Source organism: Aphanomyces astaci (assembly GCF_000520075.1).
Source record: "Aphanomyces astaci strain APO3 unplaced genomic scaffold supercont1.10, whole genome shotgun sequence".
Lineage (NCBI taxonomy): Eukaryota > Oomycota > Saprolegniomycetes > Saprolegniales > Verrucalvaceae > Aphanomyces > Aphanomyces astaci.
The window spans coordinates 194,907-213,114 of NW_009798273.1; the positions used below are offsets into that span (position 1 = coordinate 194,907).

The following is an 18,208-nucleotide window of genomic DNA, read 5'->3' on the forward strand; positions in this document are numbered from 1 at the left end:
ATTACTACACGACCAACCTTTTGTTTGTTTCGAATGCGATGTCCCCCCCAAACACGTCCGGAATTGAAGCGTTCTTGGCGGCAAGTCTCCTAGTCACCCACCCAAGTGGACTTGGAGGATTGCACGACTTTCCTCAAACATATCTGCAAACGACCCAGGAGTACTCCATCTTACTCTTCGAAGAAGTCGGTGTTGCGCAACGTGAACTTCAACCAGATCGACTCGTGCTTCAATTTCGACGCGATCTTTGGGGCCCCCTTGGCCCAGTTGGCAGGGGGTCAGCCGTGGCTCGACTCGCTAACTGGTATCTCCACCACGCAAGTCGCCGAAGCGAAGGTGTGGCGGGCCCAGGGGATTGAGTACTACACGACGCAGTTTCAAAACTTCAAGCGAATCGGAATCGTCGAAATGTTTGGCATTAGCCCTGTGTACCCATGACGTACCAAACCGGTGTACCAGGTCCCGTCCCACACGTCGTAGAAGCTGTATTGGGCGCTCGCGTTTGAGCTTTTCCTCGCTCAAGACACGCGACTAATCAACGGATCCCTCGTGCCGCAATCGTCCAACTTTGTTTATGCTAACTCTACCATGCAACAAGTCATGACGTGGGCGTCCGTGCTCGAGAAACGCTCGGCCTCACGTTTGTCACGTTGCAGACGATTCTGGGGCTGTTTGGAACGATCGATGCGCGCCACATCCCGTGTCTGGACGCGATGCAGGTCTTCTTCAGCAAGGCCCAACAAGCTGTGGACGCCGCCGTGGCCACCAACGACTACGCGCAAGTGTCGTTTGAGCGGCTCCAACTGCCTTGGACGTGCCCGGCAGAGTGGATTGGCGTGGATTGGCGTGCCTCGCTTTGCAGGCAACATCCTGTGCGACCAATTCCTGGTCTCCTAGTCGAGTCGGATGTTGACACTGTGAACCGACGACGGGTGCGCCAGTCCTATTATTGAGTACATTGCCCTCACACAAATGACCAGTCTCGTGGCCGCGATGGCCATCCACTCGAACAAGCTCAACGTCACGGCCACCTGTGGCTGGTTCCCGCCGCTTCGGACTGCCTCGGCACTCTAAGCGAAACGACGCGCATGATTGAAACCTACCTCTTTTGAAGCGACGTCGCATGTTTAACCGACTTGGCCGTCGTCGCGCAGCACGAGATGGAGGACACGACGGCGTCCTTGGCACGAGTCGACACGTGCTGCGCCTCCTCTTGGATCAAACAATGTCCCCCGAATTCGACTACTTTGCATGGGGACTGGCCATCGAGTGGGTGCTCGGCCAACGCGAAGTCATGTCGATTGAAGGTGACGTCGGCACGTTCGTGCTGCTGTAGTCGGTCAGCGCGTCCGTCACAGACACCCTCCCCAATCAGCTGGACGTCCCGCAGAACGTGGCGCTGTACTCCCGCGCTGTGTGAATCTACATCACGTCGATGCTGTCGTTTGTGGTCATTCTCGCATCACTCGCCGTGATCGCCAGCGTCAGCTGCGTCGAAGTGTGCAATGTGCTGGTGCTCCCCCGCGTGGCGGGCATCGTCTGGACCGGTCGGCCGCTTCTGTTTGCGCGGAGCGTGGCGCTGTCTAAGCACGGCCCCGTTGGAGCTGGGGCAGTTTGGACCGTTGGGGCCCATGAGTGCGTTTCATCACGCGCAAGAGCTTGAGTGGTACAAGGTGATTTTTGCATCAGGGGAGGTGTGGTGGCTCGTGAGTGTCGCCGGCGACGTCCAGATCATTTTCACGCACCAGTACACGTCAGCGGCGGTGCCTTCCCTGTGATGCACCGAGTGACTGTGGACCGAGTGTGCCCCATGCCGCGAGTTGACTTTGAGCTGATGTGTAGGGCAGGCGCCGTGTACGTTGGCAGCACGGATCGGTTTCGGCATGCCGTGGCGATGGCGCTCGGGTCGATGACGATTGTGTTTAGTTACAAAAGGTAACGATGCCCCCACTTGCAAGACAAGAGTCAGCACGTTTCGCTCTTGTTGGCTGAGGGCGCTAAAGTACCATTTTGGCTTGGACAAGTGGCCGTACAAGAACTGCGTGTACTTGGACCAGGCGTCCGCCGTGATCACGGAGCTCCTCTGCGTAAAGTGGAGCGGTGTATTTTACGTCCTCGACATCCAGCTGTGGCGGACTTTCGTGCTGGACGTGCCACATGACAAAGGGTGCGGAAAGGCCACCCGATGTACGACCGAGTGCAATTTGCCCATCCTCTTGTGGGTACACATGTGTAAATGTGTCGACTAAAGAGGGTTAGGAAATGTAAATGGACAATTGAGACTAGGGATCGGTGAATTTGTACTATAAACCACTTCATCTTACTGATATGCGAAATGGGGCGCTAGATGGTTTGTGACTTCGTGGCGCAATATTGCTGGGTACTTCAAAAGTAGTACATTATTACCTAGTTTAGGCCCCCTGTTGTAGGAGTTTCGCTAGTTCAGACCCCCAATCGACGGAGTTTCGCATTTCAGGCCCCCATTTGTAGGAGTTTCCCAACGTAGTGCCATAACACACACAATGCATAAACGCTTCGATGTATAAGGCAGAATCTTCTTGTAGTCTTGTTTTCATGCTACTACTCGCTACACATCCCTCGTGTCGATTTGATCCTCACGACCGCTTCAAGCTGTCGAGGGGTCTCGCCACCACGGATGTCGATTGGATGCAGTTGACGAGCTTGGCGCCGCTGACGAGCGCCGGCACGAGTCCCGCGGCGTACACGACCGCGTACATGAAGAAGAGTGAGTCCTGCAGCTGGTGCTCCTGGTCTAGCATGGCGAGCGTCCACACGTGCTCGTAGTAGTGTACCACGACCCCCACCGACGCTGCAACGTGGACCAGCTGGGCATACTTCAGGCGCGAGTCGAGCAGAACCAGCACGAACACGCCGCTCCACCACAACTGCGCTATGAACACCCCTAGCGTGGCAAACTGAAGCAGGGCGGACGCGGGGGGATTGTGCTTTTGTAGGTTGTGGAGCACGTCTTCGTGGTACATAATCGAGGATGCGCCGACGACGGCAAAGTAGCTCGAGGCCACGAAATTCAGCACCAGAACAAAATGGTGGGCTTGCAGCGCGCGCTGGACGCCGTGAACGAAGCGGTAGACGACGTACAGCGGCGGCAGCATCAGCAGCCCCAGGAGCCCCACGCTCACCGACGCTGCGTGCTTGTCGCCCACGTACGGCGCGACGCCGCTGCGGAGGTGCTCGTGGCCTTGGAGCAGCGCTTGCTTGCCGCGGTCAAGCTTCTCGAGGACGTTCGACGGCAGTGCCATGACGCTCTTGGCCTTTTCGAGCGCCGCGCGAAGTTCCGGGCGCATGTCCCCGAGTTCGTTGCCTCGGGCCCTCAAGTATTCTGACAGCATCGGATGCGCCAAGTGCTCCAATGCGTCGTTGTATACGCTTTCAAGGGCCTTGTGCTTGTCGATCTGTGAGCCAAGAAGATTGATCGATTCACGAGGTGGATGATAGACATATTTGCTGGGGGCATGAACCTACCAACAGATCGTAGGCCACAACTTTGTCCAGCAGTGCCGTGGCGGCGACCCCCTCAGCTCGCTTGAGCTCCAGCGACCGCTCGATTTCCTTCGACAGTTCATCTTTGAGCCCGTCCACCGCCTGCTTGTGAGCCTCCAACTCCTTGGCGATTGCGAACGACGCGTCCTTTTGCGTCGCCAATTCGCGCTCGGCTGACTCGCGCAGCTGGACTTCGGACGCCATCGCATCGACGTGGCTCCGCTTGTACGCGGCCAGCTCGGCTTGCGCTCGGATGTTCTCTTTGGCTTCTTTTTCCATGGACCGTTGGGCCGCGTTGGCCAGTTCCGTCGCCGCCGTCACTGTGTACAACAGCAATCCATGATGAGAAATACCATGGACGAGAAGCGAAGAAACAACGTGAACAAATGCCGGGCAAGTTACTCAAGTGTCGAAACTGAACGAAGGCTTGAGAGACGTACGTTGCTTAGCAACGACCGCGGCGTCAAGCGAGAGTTTGTCCACCGTCGCCAAACAGACTTTAAGCGCAGTGTCGTCCATCACAGGAGGCACCAGTGGTGCAGCAGTGGGGACGGCAACAGCCGTTGGAGGAACTGCACTTTGAACGACATCGGTGGCCGCATCATTGTTTGGCGATGCCTGGATAGTCCCATTGGCATCGACGTTCTCGTCTTGACGACGAGTAATGTCGCCTGCTAAAGCTGCGAGAAGGCTGGCATGGACAAGCAGACAGGTGACCAGTAGGACGTGCCGGAAGGACCACAGCGAGACCATGCCGACGTTTGTTTAGGTGGGTGCCGTTTTGAAGGCACCAATGTGGTGGCGACGCTATATTTAGGGTACACTTAAGTACTTTGTAGAGGCTAGCTGTACTCTGTAGAGGCGTCAAGAACATCAGAACATTTGTTGACGTTGTTAACCTTCTCCCGTTCGAGCAGGTGGTTACCATTGACGACACTGCTATGGTAGTACATTCCTAACGTTGCAGTCGATGATGGATTGGAATGTCCGAAACTCTTCGTCCCTTAATTGGAAGTGCTCCAAACAAGAGATAGCGAGAGGCCGGTGGCTTAATGAACCAAGGGGCTTAATCCTCGATTCCTTCGCTTTAGCTTCATTATCAAGACGAATGTGTACGGTAAGAGGCACACCGTCTAAATTGATAAAGCACTACGTGTGCATTCCTGTCATGCTATCATGACCCAGCGAGTTTCCGACAGCTACTCCCTCAATGACGTCGTCGTGGTAAATTCGAAAATGACGTTTTTTCACCCGATCAGTCGAAATCTAAAATCGGTGGCCCAAACTGAGCGACACACTATTTTCAATGACATTCATTTACAGTTATAACGTACAAACGGTCGTCAAATAGTGTGAGTATTCCTTTCGGGACTTTCCTTGGTGCCAACATTGGTAGGCGGATGGCATGACGCTGAGCGAGGCTTCACGTGATGTACTAGATACACATCCATTATGGAGGCCACCAATACTCCACCGCCTAGCAATGAGATTCAGCCATCTCCACTGTCGACCCAGACGCTGCCACGTACTACTTCGCAGACCAGCAGCGAGAAACGATGGCTCGTGCCAGACGAGCACCACGGCGAACACATTGCGATCGTGAGCTATCCTCGCAGTGGCAACTCGCTGATGCGTGGCCTTCTCGAGACGGTCACGGGCGTGTACACTGGCTGTGACACGAGACCAGACCGATCGCTGAGTTTGGAGCTCCAAAAAGCTGGCATGAAAGGCGAGGTATGTACATTTTTGGTCACAAGATAATTGGATATGCATCGTGACGTGGCGTTCCCGTAGGGTGTCGTAGACGACCGCGTGTGGTTTGTCAAGTCGCATTACCCCGAGCGGTCGGGGTACGTCCCCGTGCCCGTCCAAAAGGCCATTCTCGTCGTGCGCAACCCTTGGGACGCGATCAATTCGTACTTCAACATGACCTTGACCAACTCGCACAACAAGAGCGTGCACGATGTCACATATAGTCGGTTTGCAGACCGATGGGATGCCATGATCCAGAACGAGATTCAAGTGTGGATCAAGTTTCACGCGTACTGGATTGCCAAGGTGGACATTCCCATCCAAATCGTACGGTACGAAGACCTGCTCCTGCATCGGTAAGTCCAAGTTGTCGCCATGTAGTGGATTTTGTGCTGATTCTTTGCCAAATCTACATGGATCGATTCTTTGGTTTTTGCATGTAAACAAGATCGTCCAGTTTCACACTAATTTCAACCACACACTAATTCAATGTTGTATTATTCGAAGAGTAGATTTGATTGGCTAGTTGATGATGGTTTTGTGGGTTTTGATTGGTCGATCGATTCTCTGCGGATTTGGTGCTGCTCATTCCACACTCCAATGTTTGAATCAAATGAACAATATAAATGTATCGAGTATACTTGTCGATTTGATACACATTTGGGAAGGGGGTGCAATTGAATATATCGCGCCAACCAAACCGATCTGATTGGTTGTTGAATTTCATTGAGAAGGTTTTGATTGGTTAATAATTTTGAGCTCATCTGAAGTAGCCAATCAAATCGATTTAAATTCCAACGAGAAACCACAACACAATGAAATTTCACTGGAAAGCACAATACTTGTGTTGATCTTTTCCTAACTATGAAAAGTATATATGAAAAAGAATATTCCCAATAATTCGGTCGTATATGCTTGTAATCATAGAAAGGAAACGATGCATCGTGTGGTCAAGTTTATATTGAACAAAGATCCAAAAGGGTCGCTTGAAGTACGGTCAAGAGCGTCAGGCGTTCTTACGACATCTCTTGAACGAGACTAACTTGTTGTATATATATATAGGACACGGAATGGAATTCTCGGATTGAATCCGTTTTAACCGAGGACGACTCGACCACTGGACCGTACAAGCCTCGAAGTGGCAAGATTGCCAGCTCCTTTCGACATTACTCGCCCGACCAGTTCCAGCATGTCCTCGACGTCGCGCGCGTGCACTTGCGCAACTTTGGCTACGACACCAACACCCAAGGATTCCCCCACGACATTCGACTGCCCAACCGACAACTGCGGCCCGCCAAGCCAGGTGGGAAGTCGGTGTGGACGCTCTCAGGTGACAAGCTGGAGCTGCGAGATCGCAACGACACGTTTGGGCGCCTCTCGACGTGGTTTCGGAAAGCCCTCACGGAGCCCATCCTTGCCAGCGATGGCACCAACCTCAACATGCATGAAGTCGAAGCTGCAAGGGAGCGTGCTCTGGCGTCGGCGCAGAGTGCTAGCCAAGGTCCCGGCAGTGAAGACGCCGACGGCGAAGAGGATCATGCATAATGCGATGGAATTGCATAATCATCAGCTCAAAAACGGCAGGAATATTAAAGAGTGTCCATGGCCGCATGAAGCGATCTTTGAGACATCGTCCAATCATATCGACGCATTTCGATTTTGTCTCATTTGATTGGCTACACCTGTAAAGACTGCAGAAATCGACCAATAACGTCGCAGCACCACGGAGAATGTAGAATCGGCGTAGGTTTGAACTCGCAGCCACTTGATGGAAAGGGTGGTCGAAGCCAAGCCGCTCTTGAGTGCGAACGGAGCAGACTCCATGGGTGTCAGTCATCATCACCGTGTGTTGGACTTGGATGATTCGCAGCATGCGTACACGCCCTTCTTGTCCCTCACGCAAAGAGAATCGGAGGCCACGACGACCAAGCCGTCGTCTGTGCTCAACCAGTTGGGCACATTCAACGTACGTCCCTCGTCCGGCCCCATCGATGCATCGTTTTCATCATGTGCAATCCCTTGTAGGGCGTGTACGTCCCGTGCCTGCTCAACATCATCGGGGTGATTCTCTTTCTCCGCCTCGGGTGGGCCATCGGGCAAGCCGGGGTGTTGGGGATGCTCACCATTTTCTTCTTTGCCGAGCTTCAGGCCGTGTTGACTGTGCTTTCCGCGAGTGCGATTGCCAGCAACGGCGCCATGCGGGGTGGCGGCTCGTACTACCTCATCAGGTCCGACCTCGCCGTCGTTTTCTCTCTCTCTCACAGGGCTGCTTCTGTAGTCGGTCTCTCGGGCCAGAATTCGGAGGTGCGATCGGCGTGCAGTTTTACTTGCTATACGCGTCCGGCGTGGCCATGTACTTGGTCGGATTCGCGGAAGAAGTCGCGCAAACGTGGTTTGTCGACAGTGCGTGGGGCAAAAAGTGGGTAGTGGTCACGGTGGCCTCCACAACTCTTGTTACGATCGTGTGCATTGCACTGATTGGCGCGCACGCATTCTCCAAAGTCAACCAGTACCTCTTTGTGGTGCAATTTGCTTGCATTGCGTATGGCGCCGTACGTGGAAATACATGCACTCTGGTTGTGTTTCGTCTATTTACAGTGTCGCAGATTGTCATTTGTGTGTCCACTACACGGGCATTGGAGAGCGGCGGCCACGTCACGGGACCTCAAAGCAGCACGCTGGCTGCCAACATGCACGCTAACTACACGGACGAGTTGCATGTGTGTGGGGACTCTGCGTGCGACCTAGGAGCAGTTTACGGTACACTGAACACTACAACTACTAGTACTACTACTACTAGTACTACTACTAGTACTCAAAATGACACGGTGACGAGTACGATATAAATGGCTGTAGCGATCGTGTTTCCGCTCGCGACGGGGTTCATGGAAGGCTTGAATTTGAGTGGCGACTTGAAGCATCCAGGTGCGAGACTAATCAAAGCTCATGATTTTTAGGTTTTAGAATAAATATAAAATCTCTTAAATATTAAAAATAGGTATGGTTGTCAATTTTCGTCGTACTAACTACCGTTTGGGGCTTTGTTTATCTTATCTTGCAGGTATATATATCAAGTTTGATTGCTTTTTAATAGGCAAGAGCATCCCCGTGGGCAGCTTGGCGGCCGTGGTGACGGCCTGTGTGATCTACATCTCGCTGATCTTCCTGTTTGGAGCGTCCTTCGATGGCGTGGCGCTGCGCACCAACTTTTCATTTTTCCAGCAAGTTGGCCCTACGCCATATATTATCATCACAGGCATCTTGGTGTCGTGCTACACGTCTGGGCTGGGGGCCCTCTTTGGGGCGTCTCGGATCTTGCAAGCGATTGCCAGGGATAACCTCTTTTACGGTATATCCTCAGAAGTATTTATTTGTCAAGCTGCTTGGAGATGATATTATTTGCGGATTTCCCTAAAATAGTGTGGCCATTTTTTTGGGCTGATTCGACTTTACTGAATATTTTGTATGAAAAAGAGAGATGTTGGGTCCGTCGGGTGATCGTAAGAATAGTATCACACTAATTAAGAAGGTGTCACACTAATTCGATTATATTGTGCTCTGGGATGGTTTCGTGCAATCGGATTGGCTACGATAATGATATATCGTCGCTCAAACAATAATGTAGAATAAACACTACAAATCTCCTCCTGACACTTGTGTGTTGGCCATGGTATATATATATTTATACCTCCTAGCGAGGTGATAGTCTATGCAACCTCCATGCTACTACTACTGCTACTAGTACTGCTACTAGTACGGTTATTTCTGCTGTGTTGGTTGTGGCGATCTAGTGTCTTTGCATAGATCGGTTTGGGGTATTTTTATTCAATGTATATATGTGCACGTTGTAGGGTTTGGGTGTCTTGGCCAAGGGAGTGCCCACGGGGACGAGCCGCAGTACGCCGTGGCATTCACTGCGCTCTTGTCGTTCGTGTTCATTTTCATCGGCGACTTGGACGTCCTCGCGCCCATCTGCACGTCGTTCTTTTGCGTCGCGTATGCTGCCGTCAACTTTACGTCGCTCGTGCTCCAAGTTACGGGCGTGCCCAACTTCCGCCCGACGTTCCGGTACAGCTGCTGGCCGCTGTCGTTGGCTGGCGTCGTGCTGAATTTGAGTGTGATGATCTACCTCAACGCCATGTACGCGGCTGTGACGCTGGTGATTGTGACCGCGTTGTTCGTGTATTTGTACCTTGTGGGGCCTGAAACGTCGTGGGGAAACGTCAGCCAAGCGCTAATTTATCACCAAGTGCGCAAGTACTTGCTGCGATTGGACACGCGCAAAGGGCACTTGAAGTTCTGGCGCCCGGCGATTCTGTTTGTGCCGCCGACGTCGCATGCACCCAGCGTCGCGCTGTGCAATCGACTGAAAAAGGGCGGATTGTACATTGTCGGTGATATTGTCTTGGGCGAGTTTGGACCGAGTACAACCACCCAAGCCAGTCGAAGGCTGCAGCGATGGCTGGATGTAATTGACGACGCCAACCTCAAGGCGATTCCGCAGGTATTTTGTGCATTCTTTCACCCACAGTTGGACCTGTTTAATATTATTTTCATTACAGTACAAAATAATATGCATATACATAAACAAATATGTCGCCAAGTAACGTTGCATTCTACTATCCATTTGATATGATCCCATTTGAAGCTGGTCGTACAACGTATGTCGATACAATGATTAGTATGTGTATAATAGTGTGGATTTGAAACCAATGCTATTAATCAATCGTTTGGATTGGCAGAAACTCGACAGGACTGTGATTTGATTGGCTGAAGTGGTTCTTGAATAATCCTTTTATCCAATATATGGTTGACTTTTGTGCGGATTCTTTGCCAAATAAATCGATCGTACTGACACTTTTGTAAGATCATCCAGTATCCCATGAATGTCAATCACACACACTAATTCGATGTTGAATTAGTCGAAGAGTGGATAATTTGATTGGCTAGTTGCTTTATGTTTTATAATGACAAGAACAATGTATTGTCGATTTGATACAAATTTGGGGAGGGGGTGCAATCGAATCGCGCCGACCAAACCGATCCACAATCGATCTGATTGGTTAAATTTCATTGAGAAGGTGGTTTTGATTGGCTAATAATGTTGAGCTCATCTGAAGTAGCCAATCAAATCGATTTAAATTCCAACGAGAAACCACGTCACAACACAATGAGTTTGGCGGAGATGTTGATATGATTTTGTGTTTGATTATGGCGGATACATGTTGAGATGGACGTCGTGTGTAGGTGTTGGTGGCGCCGACGGTGCGCCAGGGGTACCAGTGTTTGATGCAGTGCAGTGGGCTCGGTGGAATGGACGTGAATACGATTGCATTTGATTGGATGATGCTGGTACGACGACCTTTGGTTTAGTCGACGAAAATGTGTGACAATGTTCGACTGGCAGGCGGCGGCGGCGGCGACCCCCGACGTGTTTGTAGGTGTATTGAACGATGCCGTGTTGCTGCACAAGAACGTGGTGGTGTTTCGGCACTGCGACAAGGTTGACGCAGCGCTGCTCGTGCCGGATGCCAACCACTCGTGGGTTCGACCGCCGCGCCGACTGTGGCGACTGGACGGCGTCGTCCGGACGGTGGACGTGTGGATCACCGAACCAAAGCCGTGGTCGGGAACGTCGTCGCATGTAACGCTCATGCTGCAGCTGGCCCATGTCCTCCAGTCAAATGTCCAGTGGAAAGGGCTTCCCATTCGCCTCGTACGCGTGTGCGACGACGGCAACGACGAGAGCGCCGAGCACCTGATTCACGTCGCATCGGAGCTTCGCATTGCGCTGCACCCGACGCACGCGCTGCTCCTGCCCATGCCAGGAGGTGCCGCCGCCGCCGCCGTGGAAATCAATCGGCTCGTGCGCGATCACTCGCGGGATGCGGCGCTGGTCGTGATGCCCTTGGCCGACCCAACAGTGTCACAGCCGGACGAGTTTGCAGCGACAGTCGAAGTCCTCACGAATGGACTTCCCCCCACTATGATGGTGTGGAGCGCCGACGGCGAAAGCGTCATCACGACATGCATTTAAAATGGACAAGTTATCGGTTTGAATAGTATCAACATATTTCAAGACGACCATTAACTACTTGCTGTAAAGTATAAAAGTACTAGTACCGGGTAACGTTAGTAGATAGCTCGGCCAGAACAAGCCACGACGTTATCGCTGCTTTGGTGGTGTTGACATCATCTTTTTACATAGTGGTAGAAGTACTGTATGTCGTGTAATAGCCAATTGTTATATAGAGTTATGACCTGCACTACTAAAAGGGTGTGGGGACCCTGTTGCTTTTGGCGAACATAGTAGTACGCCTTGTTGCGCTTGTACTAGAGCTTCATTTGAGCCAAGTTGCGGTACTTTTGCCCGTACTCCTTGTGGTACGCGGCCACCTTGTCCTTTTAGGCCAAGATCGTCATGCTACGAGCCCCAGTAACTGCCGTCCGTTTCATTCTTGAAGTGTACATGTTGAGAAACGAGACCGCGATTGCAGGCGCCGCAATGCGAAAACCCAAGCGCCTTCCACGCGATATTGTGACTCCATCACCACATGTGGTGCTAATCATTGACTAACATAAGTGGGGACCAACCACCAATGGAGCCAGAGTAAAGTGAAAAGGGACTCGACCACTATTTACATTTGAAAGTCCTCAGCAGTTTATCAATGCATCGTCACAGATCAAACGTCGTCCGTCCGTTGAATTGGCTGCCAAATGTGCACTCGGACACTTTACGCATGATCAAGTTGCGTCACATCTAATAAGGGTAATGACGAACACGTGGGAATTTCAACAACACTAACGACTTAGCATCGAAATCACCTCCAAAATCCGATTGTGTAAGCTAAACAAACCGAACTCGCGTCGACATTCGAGCTACAGCTATCACGCTCAAGCGAAAGCTACGTACGACCTTGGCTATAGGCATTGTTCACACAGCTAATGGGGTTGACTGCCTGTGCACATCCTTGGGCAACCGATCTATTCCGGTTTGACCAAAGCGTTGTTCGGCGTCCTCTTTCATCCCCCCATGACACCCGTCAACCAAAATTGCATACTCAAAGTAGTTTGTGGTTACAAATGAGAACCTCGCTCGTAGGAGTCGCCGCCCCTCAACACGCCCGCCCAATCGCCTTGTCAAACCAACTCCCAACCAATTGGTTTTTACTACAGGAACACACCGACCTGCGCCATAATCCAACCCGCAAGTGATTGTGTGGTGGATTACCTGGTAACCTTACTCTAGCCGTCCCACAAGCCGTTTCGTGGCTCCATTCAAATCGGACAACCAGTGTCCACGGCATAACGTTATCATTATTGTCCAATTGGTGTGCCTTGTGGCGGTTTCGTTATCAACGCTGGCATTATCCGGATTGGACTTCGTGAACATTCATTCACGCAAGAGCTTCACATTAAGAAAGGATGCGCCTCCGCACGGCCGATTTGGCGCTTCCAGGCATCCACAAGGACCGTCTCCGGTGGCTTCGGGGCGTGGAATCCGTCGAAGGAGCGCATGTGCTATACTGGATGCAGTCATCTCTTCGAACAAAGTTCAATTACGCTCTGGAAGTGGCCGTCGAGGCAGCGACTCGGCTGAAACAACCGCTGCATGTCCTACACACCATTGACGCTACGTCGACCATGTCCGAGCGACACATGGCGTTCCTCTTGGAGAGTCTCGTGGACGTTCATACGTCGCTCCAAGCGCGGCATGTTCGTCTCGACGTCGCCCACAGCCCGTCGCCGGTGGACATTGCCGTCGCTGCTTCGCGCGGGGCGTCCCTTGTGGTTGTGGACCACCCGTACCTTCGCAACCCGACTAAACTGTACCAGTCGTTTGCAGCCAAAGCCACAACGACCGCCGTGCTGCAAGTCGAAGGTGACGTGGTGGTGCCCGTGGAGCTCGTCAGCGACAAGCAAGAGCACGCCGCCCGCACCATCCGTCCCAAGATCACCAAACTGTTGGATCGATTCCTCGTCCCCTTGCCTCGAGCCGATAGTGTCCTTGTCCCTTCGTCCTCCCTGGCAGACCACGTGACGACGACCCCGTCCGCCTGCACGTGGCTCGACATGTCGTCTCTGACCGTCGACGACCTGCTGGCGGCGACGTCGGCAAACGCGTCCGTCCCCCGCGTCCGGACGTTTCTTGGCGGCGAAACCCACGCCCAAGCGACTCTCCGATCATTTTTGAAGTCCAAATTGGCCAAGTACGGCACGGCGCGCAACGAGCCCAGCGGCGACGGCAGCAGCAACCTGAGTCCGTACTTGCACTATGGGAACATCTCGCCGGTGGACATTGCACTGCAAACAAAGGCGGTGGCGGGGACTGGACCGGCCCTGGCCGCGTCCAAGGCATCGTTCCTCGAAGAATTGATCGTCCGAAGGGAACTGTCGATGAACTTTGTCTGGTTCAATGCAAACTACGACTTGTTCGAGGCGGCGCTGCCAAATTACGCGGTGCAGACTTTGACACAACACGCAGCAGACAAGCGGCCGTACACGTACACCAAGGACCAGCTGGACCAAGCTCAAACGCATGATCCGTACTGGAATGCGGCGCAATTGGACATGATGGTCACGGGCAAGGTAGGAAGCCAGACGATGGAGTTTTCTCTGTCGGTTGCTTTGAACTGGACGATCATGGGGGGTGTTCATGGGTAGATGCAAAACTACATGCGCATGTACTGGGGCAAGAAGATCATTGAATGGACGGCGACACCGCAAGATGCATTTTCAATTGCCATTGCCTTGAACGACAAGTACAACCTCGACGGAGATGACCCTAACTCGATCACAGGGGTCGCGTGGGTGTTTGGGTAAGTCGTACGTATGTACATTTGGCTGGCATGTTTAGAAGTCGATGAACCCCGTTGACGAATTGTTCTGACACGGCTCGGACTTGTAGAAAGCACGACCAAGGATGGAAAGAGCGTCCAGTGTTTGGCAAAGTCAGGTACATGAACTCGGACGGCCTCGACCGCAAGTTTGACATGGCGGCGTACGTGGGGAACGTGCGCAAGCTGTGCGCCGCCGCCGGTCGTTCCGCGGCCTTGCCGTACTTGGAGATGGCGTCCACAAAGAAGACGAAATCCCCAGCCTTTAGTAAACGCAAACGCGTCTAACAATGTACTACGTGAAAGATGGCTTCACATGCAGACCAGTTTACTCATGAACGACCCCATAACATTAGAAGCATACTATAGTCTGCGTATTTGATTGAACTACATTGTATCGCGTTCATGTGGCCAGAGTTGCCAACATAGCGTTGTTGTTGTGACGCGGTTGGTGAACCGTGGACATTTGAGATGCAAGTGGGTTGAACCAGTTCATTCGCTGTAAGCTTGGCTTATTGAACATGGAGTCAAGGGCACGATGGCAGTGTGCCGTACACTCTTGTTTGCATTAAGACGCATGTTGAGCATCAATTTCACAGTTGGTTTCCGGTGCATGGACTGAGAACGCGCCGCCTTCCCAGTCGCAAGGTCCAGTCGTCGAGGCCACCGATGGTTCCATGAACACGCGGAAGATGCCGCCGATCAAGATGAAGCCAAGGGACATGCCAGCTCCCCATAGAAAGTTCTACATGCCAGCATCATCGTACCAGCCCAGTCATCAGCAGAAGAACGTTACCGATTTCATGACTTGGCCAAACGTAGGTTCCTGCTGGTGCTCGAATGGAGGAGGTTGGTAGGCCGCCGGGGCGGGTGTTTCAGCGGTGGTCTGCAGGGCATCCTGCTCCGCTTTCTCTGTCGTCACTCGCCTAGAGTCTGGAGCGGCGCGGCGGACGGCCTTAGGCGGTCTCGCCGCAGCACTAAAGCACCGACGCAACATGATGGAGATTATTGGATCAACACAACGTGCCTCGTATCCACCGGATACTACATACATGATTATCCGGAAATAAGACGGTTTTGTAACTGCCTTATTTCTTAGTCGTCCCATTCATCGTCGCTGTCGTCGTCACTGTGGCCATACTGTGTGTGCACTAGCCTCGACGCCATAGCGATGGCGATCGAGTCGTGGATACTTGGCGCAGCCAGCGGCGGGGTTGGTGCGGCCACTACTTTCGTGGCGGGTGGAGGACCAGCCTTCTTAAGCGGTGGGGCTTGCTGCAGAGCCGCGAGCAAGCTGTTTGCCGGTGGTGGGGCGCGAATAGGCGCATTAGTTGTAGCAGTTGTGGTAGACACGTTGGAACGAGTGTCGTTGTCCTCTGGTGACGCTACTTTGTTCAATTGGGCGCCTTTTCGAATCGCAGCCAAGAGGTCGCCGCGTCCGCCACCTCCAAACAAGTTGGGACGCGGCATGCCCGCCGCTTGGATCTCTTTGGTGCTGGGTGGTCTATCCGTCGTCCCTAGAGCTACCTTCCTAGCCGAGGACGGCGGTCGGTCTTCCATACCGCGGTGAGGTCGTTCGTCCAGCGATCGCCGGCTGCCCGATCCAACTCGGTCTGCCACAGGTCGCTTCACCGGTTCGGGCGTCTCCACCGACGACGCTACGGACGCTTCCTCGTTCTCCTCGTCCTCGTCGTCGTCTTCAAAGAGGTTTCGTTTCGGCACCCCCGGCTTTGCTAGATGCCGCGGCTTGTGCTGGCTCTTCCGAGTTGTAGCCGCCACCTGCTTGATTTGGATACCTGGTGGAGGTGGCTCTACAACCACCGTGCCCCGCACCAGACACGTCGCCATCGCCGCCGGCACTTGAAACGCCGCATGGAACGCCGGATGGGCCACCACAGCCTTGATCTGCACGAGCGCCTCAAAGTACGCGAGGAACTCGGCCGCTCGTTTCTGCATGTTGTCGGGCTTGGTGGGGTTGCGCAGCACATGTCTCGATGGAAAATTGGGCCAGGGCACCTCCATCACGACACTGCGCTTGAGTTGGCCATGGATGGCTTCATATTCGTGGTAGCTCCGGCCAAACTCGCACTGCGTCGACGTGTACGCGAGCAGGCGAAACGCAAAGCGATAGATAGCCACGGACTTGGCTTGGCGGAGTTCGACCGCCGCCGACAAGTACACGACGGCCAGCTCCGCGGGGACTGGCGTCGTCAACAGTGACGATGGAACTGCACAAACACACACAACCAAAATATATGGTCAATCATTGGAGAGGCTGGCTGGTTGTGGATGAGTAGGAGGCAGGGTTCAAAGAGTCGGTAGTACGGACTGAACGATCGGTACTACCTACTCCGTCGCCTGCCTCCTCCTCCTCGTCAGTAGGTACATGATGATAAGTAGGTACCTTGGTCCGTGTCATCGTCGCTACTACTGCTACTACTGCTGCTGCTGCTGTCAAACAGCCCTTTTCTATCGATAGAGGGGGTGTGGGTGGTGGTAATTGCCGACTTCTTGTTTGCTGCCGTCGCGCTGTTGTGGTGACTGAGGGCAGTTGCCAGCATCCGTTTGCCTTCGGCACTCAACTGCGAGTCCCGCGTTCGATTGGATCGTCCTGTGGAAGGCTCCTCCATGATATCTTCTTGCAATCCTCCACTCCCCATCGTCGTGGCATCTCTGTCCGACGCGGCGCTGAAGCGTCGGTTCCGCTTGATCGCGTCTAATGCTGCGGCCATGGGGTTGATAGGAAGCCCTCGACCCATCGTCGATAGGGCTAGTGGGGGTGGAGGAAGGGGGGCTCCTTCTTGGCTTTGAATGGACGATCCGTGACTGGTCGGGAGGGTTGGCGGCGGCGGCGGCGGGTAGAAGGGCGTGCCGTCGGCAGATGTCGCAGAGTCTTGCGAGCTGGTTGTGCTTTGTCGACCGCCACTTGTACTTCCGTGGTGACCACGGAGACTCTCGTCACCAGTGAAATCTACATATAAAAGTGAAACTCATTTGAAGGATTATACCATCCTATATATATATATATATTCCTGAAAACACGCTTCAAATAATATATATATATAAATTTTCTCAAATCAGTCCAAAACGCACAAGTACATAATATACAACAACATCTACACGATCCATCATCCACAAATAAATATATGTATTCATTCCCTGTATGTATATTATAATAAAAATATAAAGCTATGAGTAGCCTAAATCTCATCCACCATATATAGCTCGACCGACAGACAAACGTACATTGACCGGGGGGTGGCAACTCGACTTTGACTTTGGCTTTTCGCTGCCCGACCACGGCGGACGCGGCGATGTCGCCAAACGTGGCGTCGTTGGGGTGCACGACGACCTTGCCGCCCCCGAGCAGCTCCATGCGCCGCCGAAGGACCTGCTTTCCCACTCGTCCGACTTGCTGGCCGGCCTTCTTGTTTAGTCGCTTCTTCCGGTCCCGAAGTAGGGCCTCGGTCTCTTCGTCCAGCGTGCCCAATCCGTCCTTGCGCTGCAGCGGCGTCATCTGCTCGATCTCGAGCTCTCGGTCCCGAAGCTCTTGCTTTTTCTGAGCGATCCACCGGCGCTTGAACTCGTCTTCTTGGGCTTTGATCTCGGCCTCCTTCTCGGCTTGTTTCCGAATGTCGCGTTTGACCTTGCGCCGTTCGCGCTTGATTTCGTCGGCCGCGTCGGACGACGGGTCCAACACTGCCACGAACGCGCGACACCATCGTTCCAAATCCAACCGGTTCTCTGCTGCCAAGTAGATGGACGACTGACCCTTGTCTTTGAGCTGCAGTTCGATGCCGTACGAGTCCAACGGCAACACCCCACGACCCTCCCACTTGCAAAACCCGCGGATCGAAAACGGCCGGCCTCCGACGCCACTGGCAGCCGCTGTCTCGGTTGGATACATGCGCAGCTGGCACGACCAGGACAACTGGCAGTACTGCGTCTGCAGACCCCCTGCTGATGCCGCCAGCCATTGCAGATACCCTTCATGCACGGGCTGCCGCTTCTTGTCCATATTGCGACCGGTTCTGACGTGTTGTTGCAAACTCACAAAATGGGTGTATCCGGATTAATATCCGGATTGTCGTCCGATC

General features: G+C 53.2%; 9 protein-coding genes across 12 annotated transcripts; 5 read left to right on the plus strand and 4 right to left on the minus strand.

Moving 5' to 3' along the window:
* Positions 1–283: 283 nt before the first annotated feature.
* Positions 284–2,296, minus strand: H257_05316. 2 transcript variants are annotated; one of them, XM_009830155.1, is made up of 2 exons: positions 444–2,296; positions 284–362 (listed from the first exon to the last, which is right to left on the minus strand). In XM_009830155.1, exon 1 carries the CDS (start codon positions 1,123–1,125, stop codon positions 727–729), a length of 399 nt encoding a protein of 132 aa, XP_009828457.1. In that variant the 5' UTR covers positions 1,126–2,296; the 3' UTR covers positions 284–362; positions 444–726. The 2 variants fall into 2 exon arrangements, with proteins under 2 accessions (XP_009828457.1, XP_009828458.1); XM_009830156.1 differs by lacking the exon at positions 284–362 and having other exon boundaries at positions 449–583; positions 641–2,296.
* Positions 1,161–1,475, plus strand: H257_05317 (hypothetical protein; the record flags this gene model as incomplete). The annotated part of the gene is made up of 1 exon (XM_009830157.1): positions 1,161–1,475. One exon carries the CDS (start codon positions 1,161–1,163, stop codon positions 1,473–1,475), a length of 315 nt encoding a protein of 104 aa, XP_009828459.1.
* H257_05318 (hypothetical protein) lies at positions 1,506–2,249 on the plus strand (the record flags this gene model as incomplete). Its single annotated transcript, XM_009830158.1, has 3 exons — positions 1,506–1,774; positions 1,843–1,935; positions 1,994–2,249. The coding sequence occupies 3 exons, from the start codon at positions 1,506–1,508 to the stop codon at positions 2,247–2,249; spliced, it is 618 nt and encodes a 205-aa protein (XP_009828460.1).
* Positions 2,297–2,523: 227 nt separating the features above from the next.
* Positions 2,524–4,357, minus strand: H257_05319. 2 transcript variants are annotated; one of them, XM_009830159.1, is made up of 3 exons: positions 3,963–4,357; positions 3,505–3,842; positions 2,524–3,434 (listed from the first exon to the last, which is right to left on the minus strand). In XM_009830159.1, the coding sequence occupies exons 1-3, from the start codon at positions 4,273–4,275 to the stop codon at positions 2,616–2,618; spliced, it is 1,470 nt and encodes a 489-aa protein (XP_009828461.1). In that variant the 5' UTR covers positions 4,276–4,357; the 3' UTR covers positions 2,524–2,615. The 2 variants fall into 2 exon arrangements, with proteins under 2 accessions (XP_009828461.1, XP_009828462.1); XM_009830160.1 differs by having other exon boundaries at positions 3,925–4,357.
* A 531-nt stretch (positions 4,358–4,888) lies between these two features.
* On the plus strand, positions 4,889–6,937 carry H257_05320 (hypothetical protein). The gene is made up of 5 exons (XM_009830161.1): positions 4,889–4,914; positions 4,962–5,256; positions 5,317–5,630; positions 6,202–6,265; positions 6,337–6,937. The coding sequence occupies exons 2-5, from the start codon at positions 4,975–4,977 to the stop codon at positions 6,817–6,819; spliced, it is 1,143 nt and encodes a 380-aa protein (XP_009828463.1). The 5' UTR covers positions 4,889–4,914; positions 4,962–4,974; the 3' UTR covers positions 6,820–6,937.
* Positions 6,938–7,017: 80 nt separating this feature from the next.
* On the plus strand, positions 7,018–11,396 carry H257_05321 (hypothetical protein). The gene is made up of 9 exons (XM_009830162.1): positions 7,018–7,240; positions 7,300–7,502; positions 7,553–7,826; positions 7,881–8,034; positions 8,131–8,199; positions 8,369–8,623; positions 9,126–9,778; positions 10,522–10,626; positions 10,682–11,396. Exons 1-9 carry the CDS (start codon positions 7,043–7,045, stop codon positions 11,309–11,311), a joined length of 2,541 nt encoding a protein of 846 aa, XP_009828464.1. The 5' UTR covers positions 7,018–7,042; the 3' UTR covers positions 11,312–11,396.
* Positions 11,397–12,669: 1,273 nt separating this feature from the next.
* H257_05322 lies at positions 12,670–14,448 on the plus strand. 2 transcript variants are annotated; one of them, XM_009830163.1, is made up of 3 exons: positions 12,670–13,863; positions 13,939–14,093; positions 14,183–14,448. In XM_009830163.1, the coding sequence occupies exons 1-3, from the start codon at positions 12,700–12,702 to the stop codon at positions 14,397–14,399; spliced, it is 1,536 nt and encodes a 511-aa protein (XP_009828465.1). In that variant the 5' UTR covers positions 12,670–12,699; the 3' UTR covers positions 14,400–14,448. The 2 variants fall into 2 exon arrangements, with proteins under 2 accessions (XP_009828465.1, XP_009828466.1); XM_009830164.1 differs by having other exon boundaries at positions 12,670–14,093.
* On the minus strand, positions 14,443–15,122 carry H257_05323 (hypothetical protein). Its single transcript, XM_009830165.1, has 2 exons — positions 14,908–15,122; positions 14,443–14,856 (listed from the first exon to the last, which is right to left on the minus strand). The coding sequence occupies exons 1-2, from the start codon at positions 15,106–15,108 to the stop codon at positions 14,680–14,682; spliced, it is 378 nt and encodes a 125-aa protein (XP_009828467.1). The 5' UTR covers positions 15,109–15,122; the 3' UTR covers positions 14,443–14,679.
* On the minus strand, positions 15,122–18,156 carry H257_05324 (hypothetical protein). The gene is made up of 3 exons (XM_009830166.1): positions 17,358–18,156; positions 16,516–17,082; positions 15,122–16,339 (listed from the first exon to the last, which is right to left on the minus strand). The coding sequence occupies exons 1-3, from the start codon at positions 18,127–18,129 to the stop codon at positions 15,207–15,209; spliced, it is 2,472 nt and encodes an 823-aa protein (XP_009828468.1). The 5' UTR covers positions 18,130–18,156; the 3' UTR covers positions 15,122–15,206.
* Between the last annotated feature and the right edge of the window lie 52 nt (positions 18,157–18,208).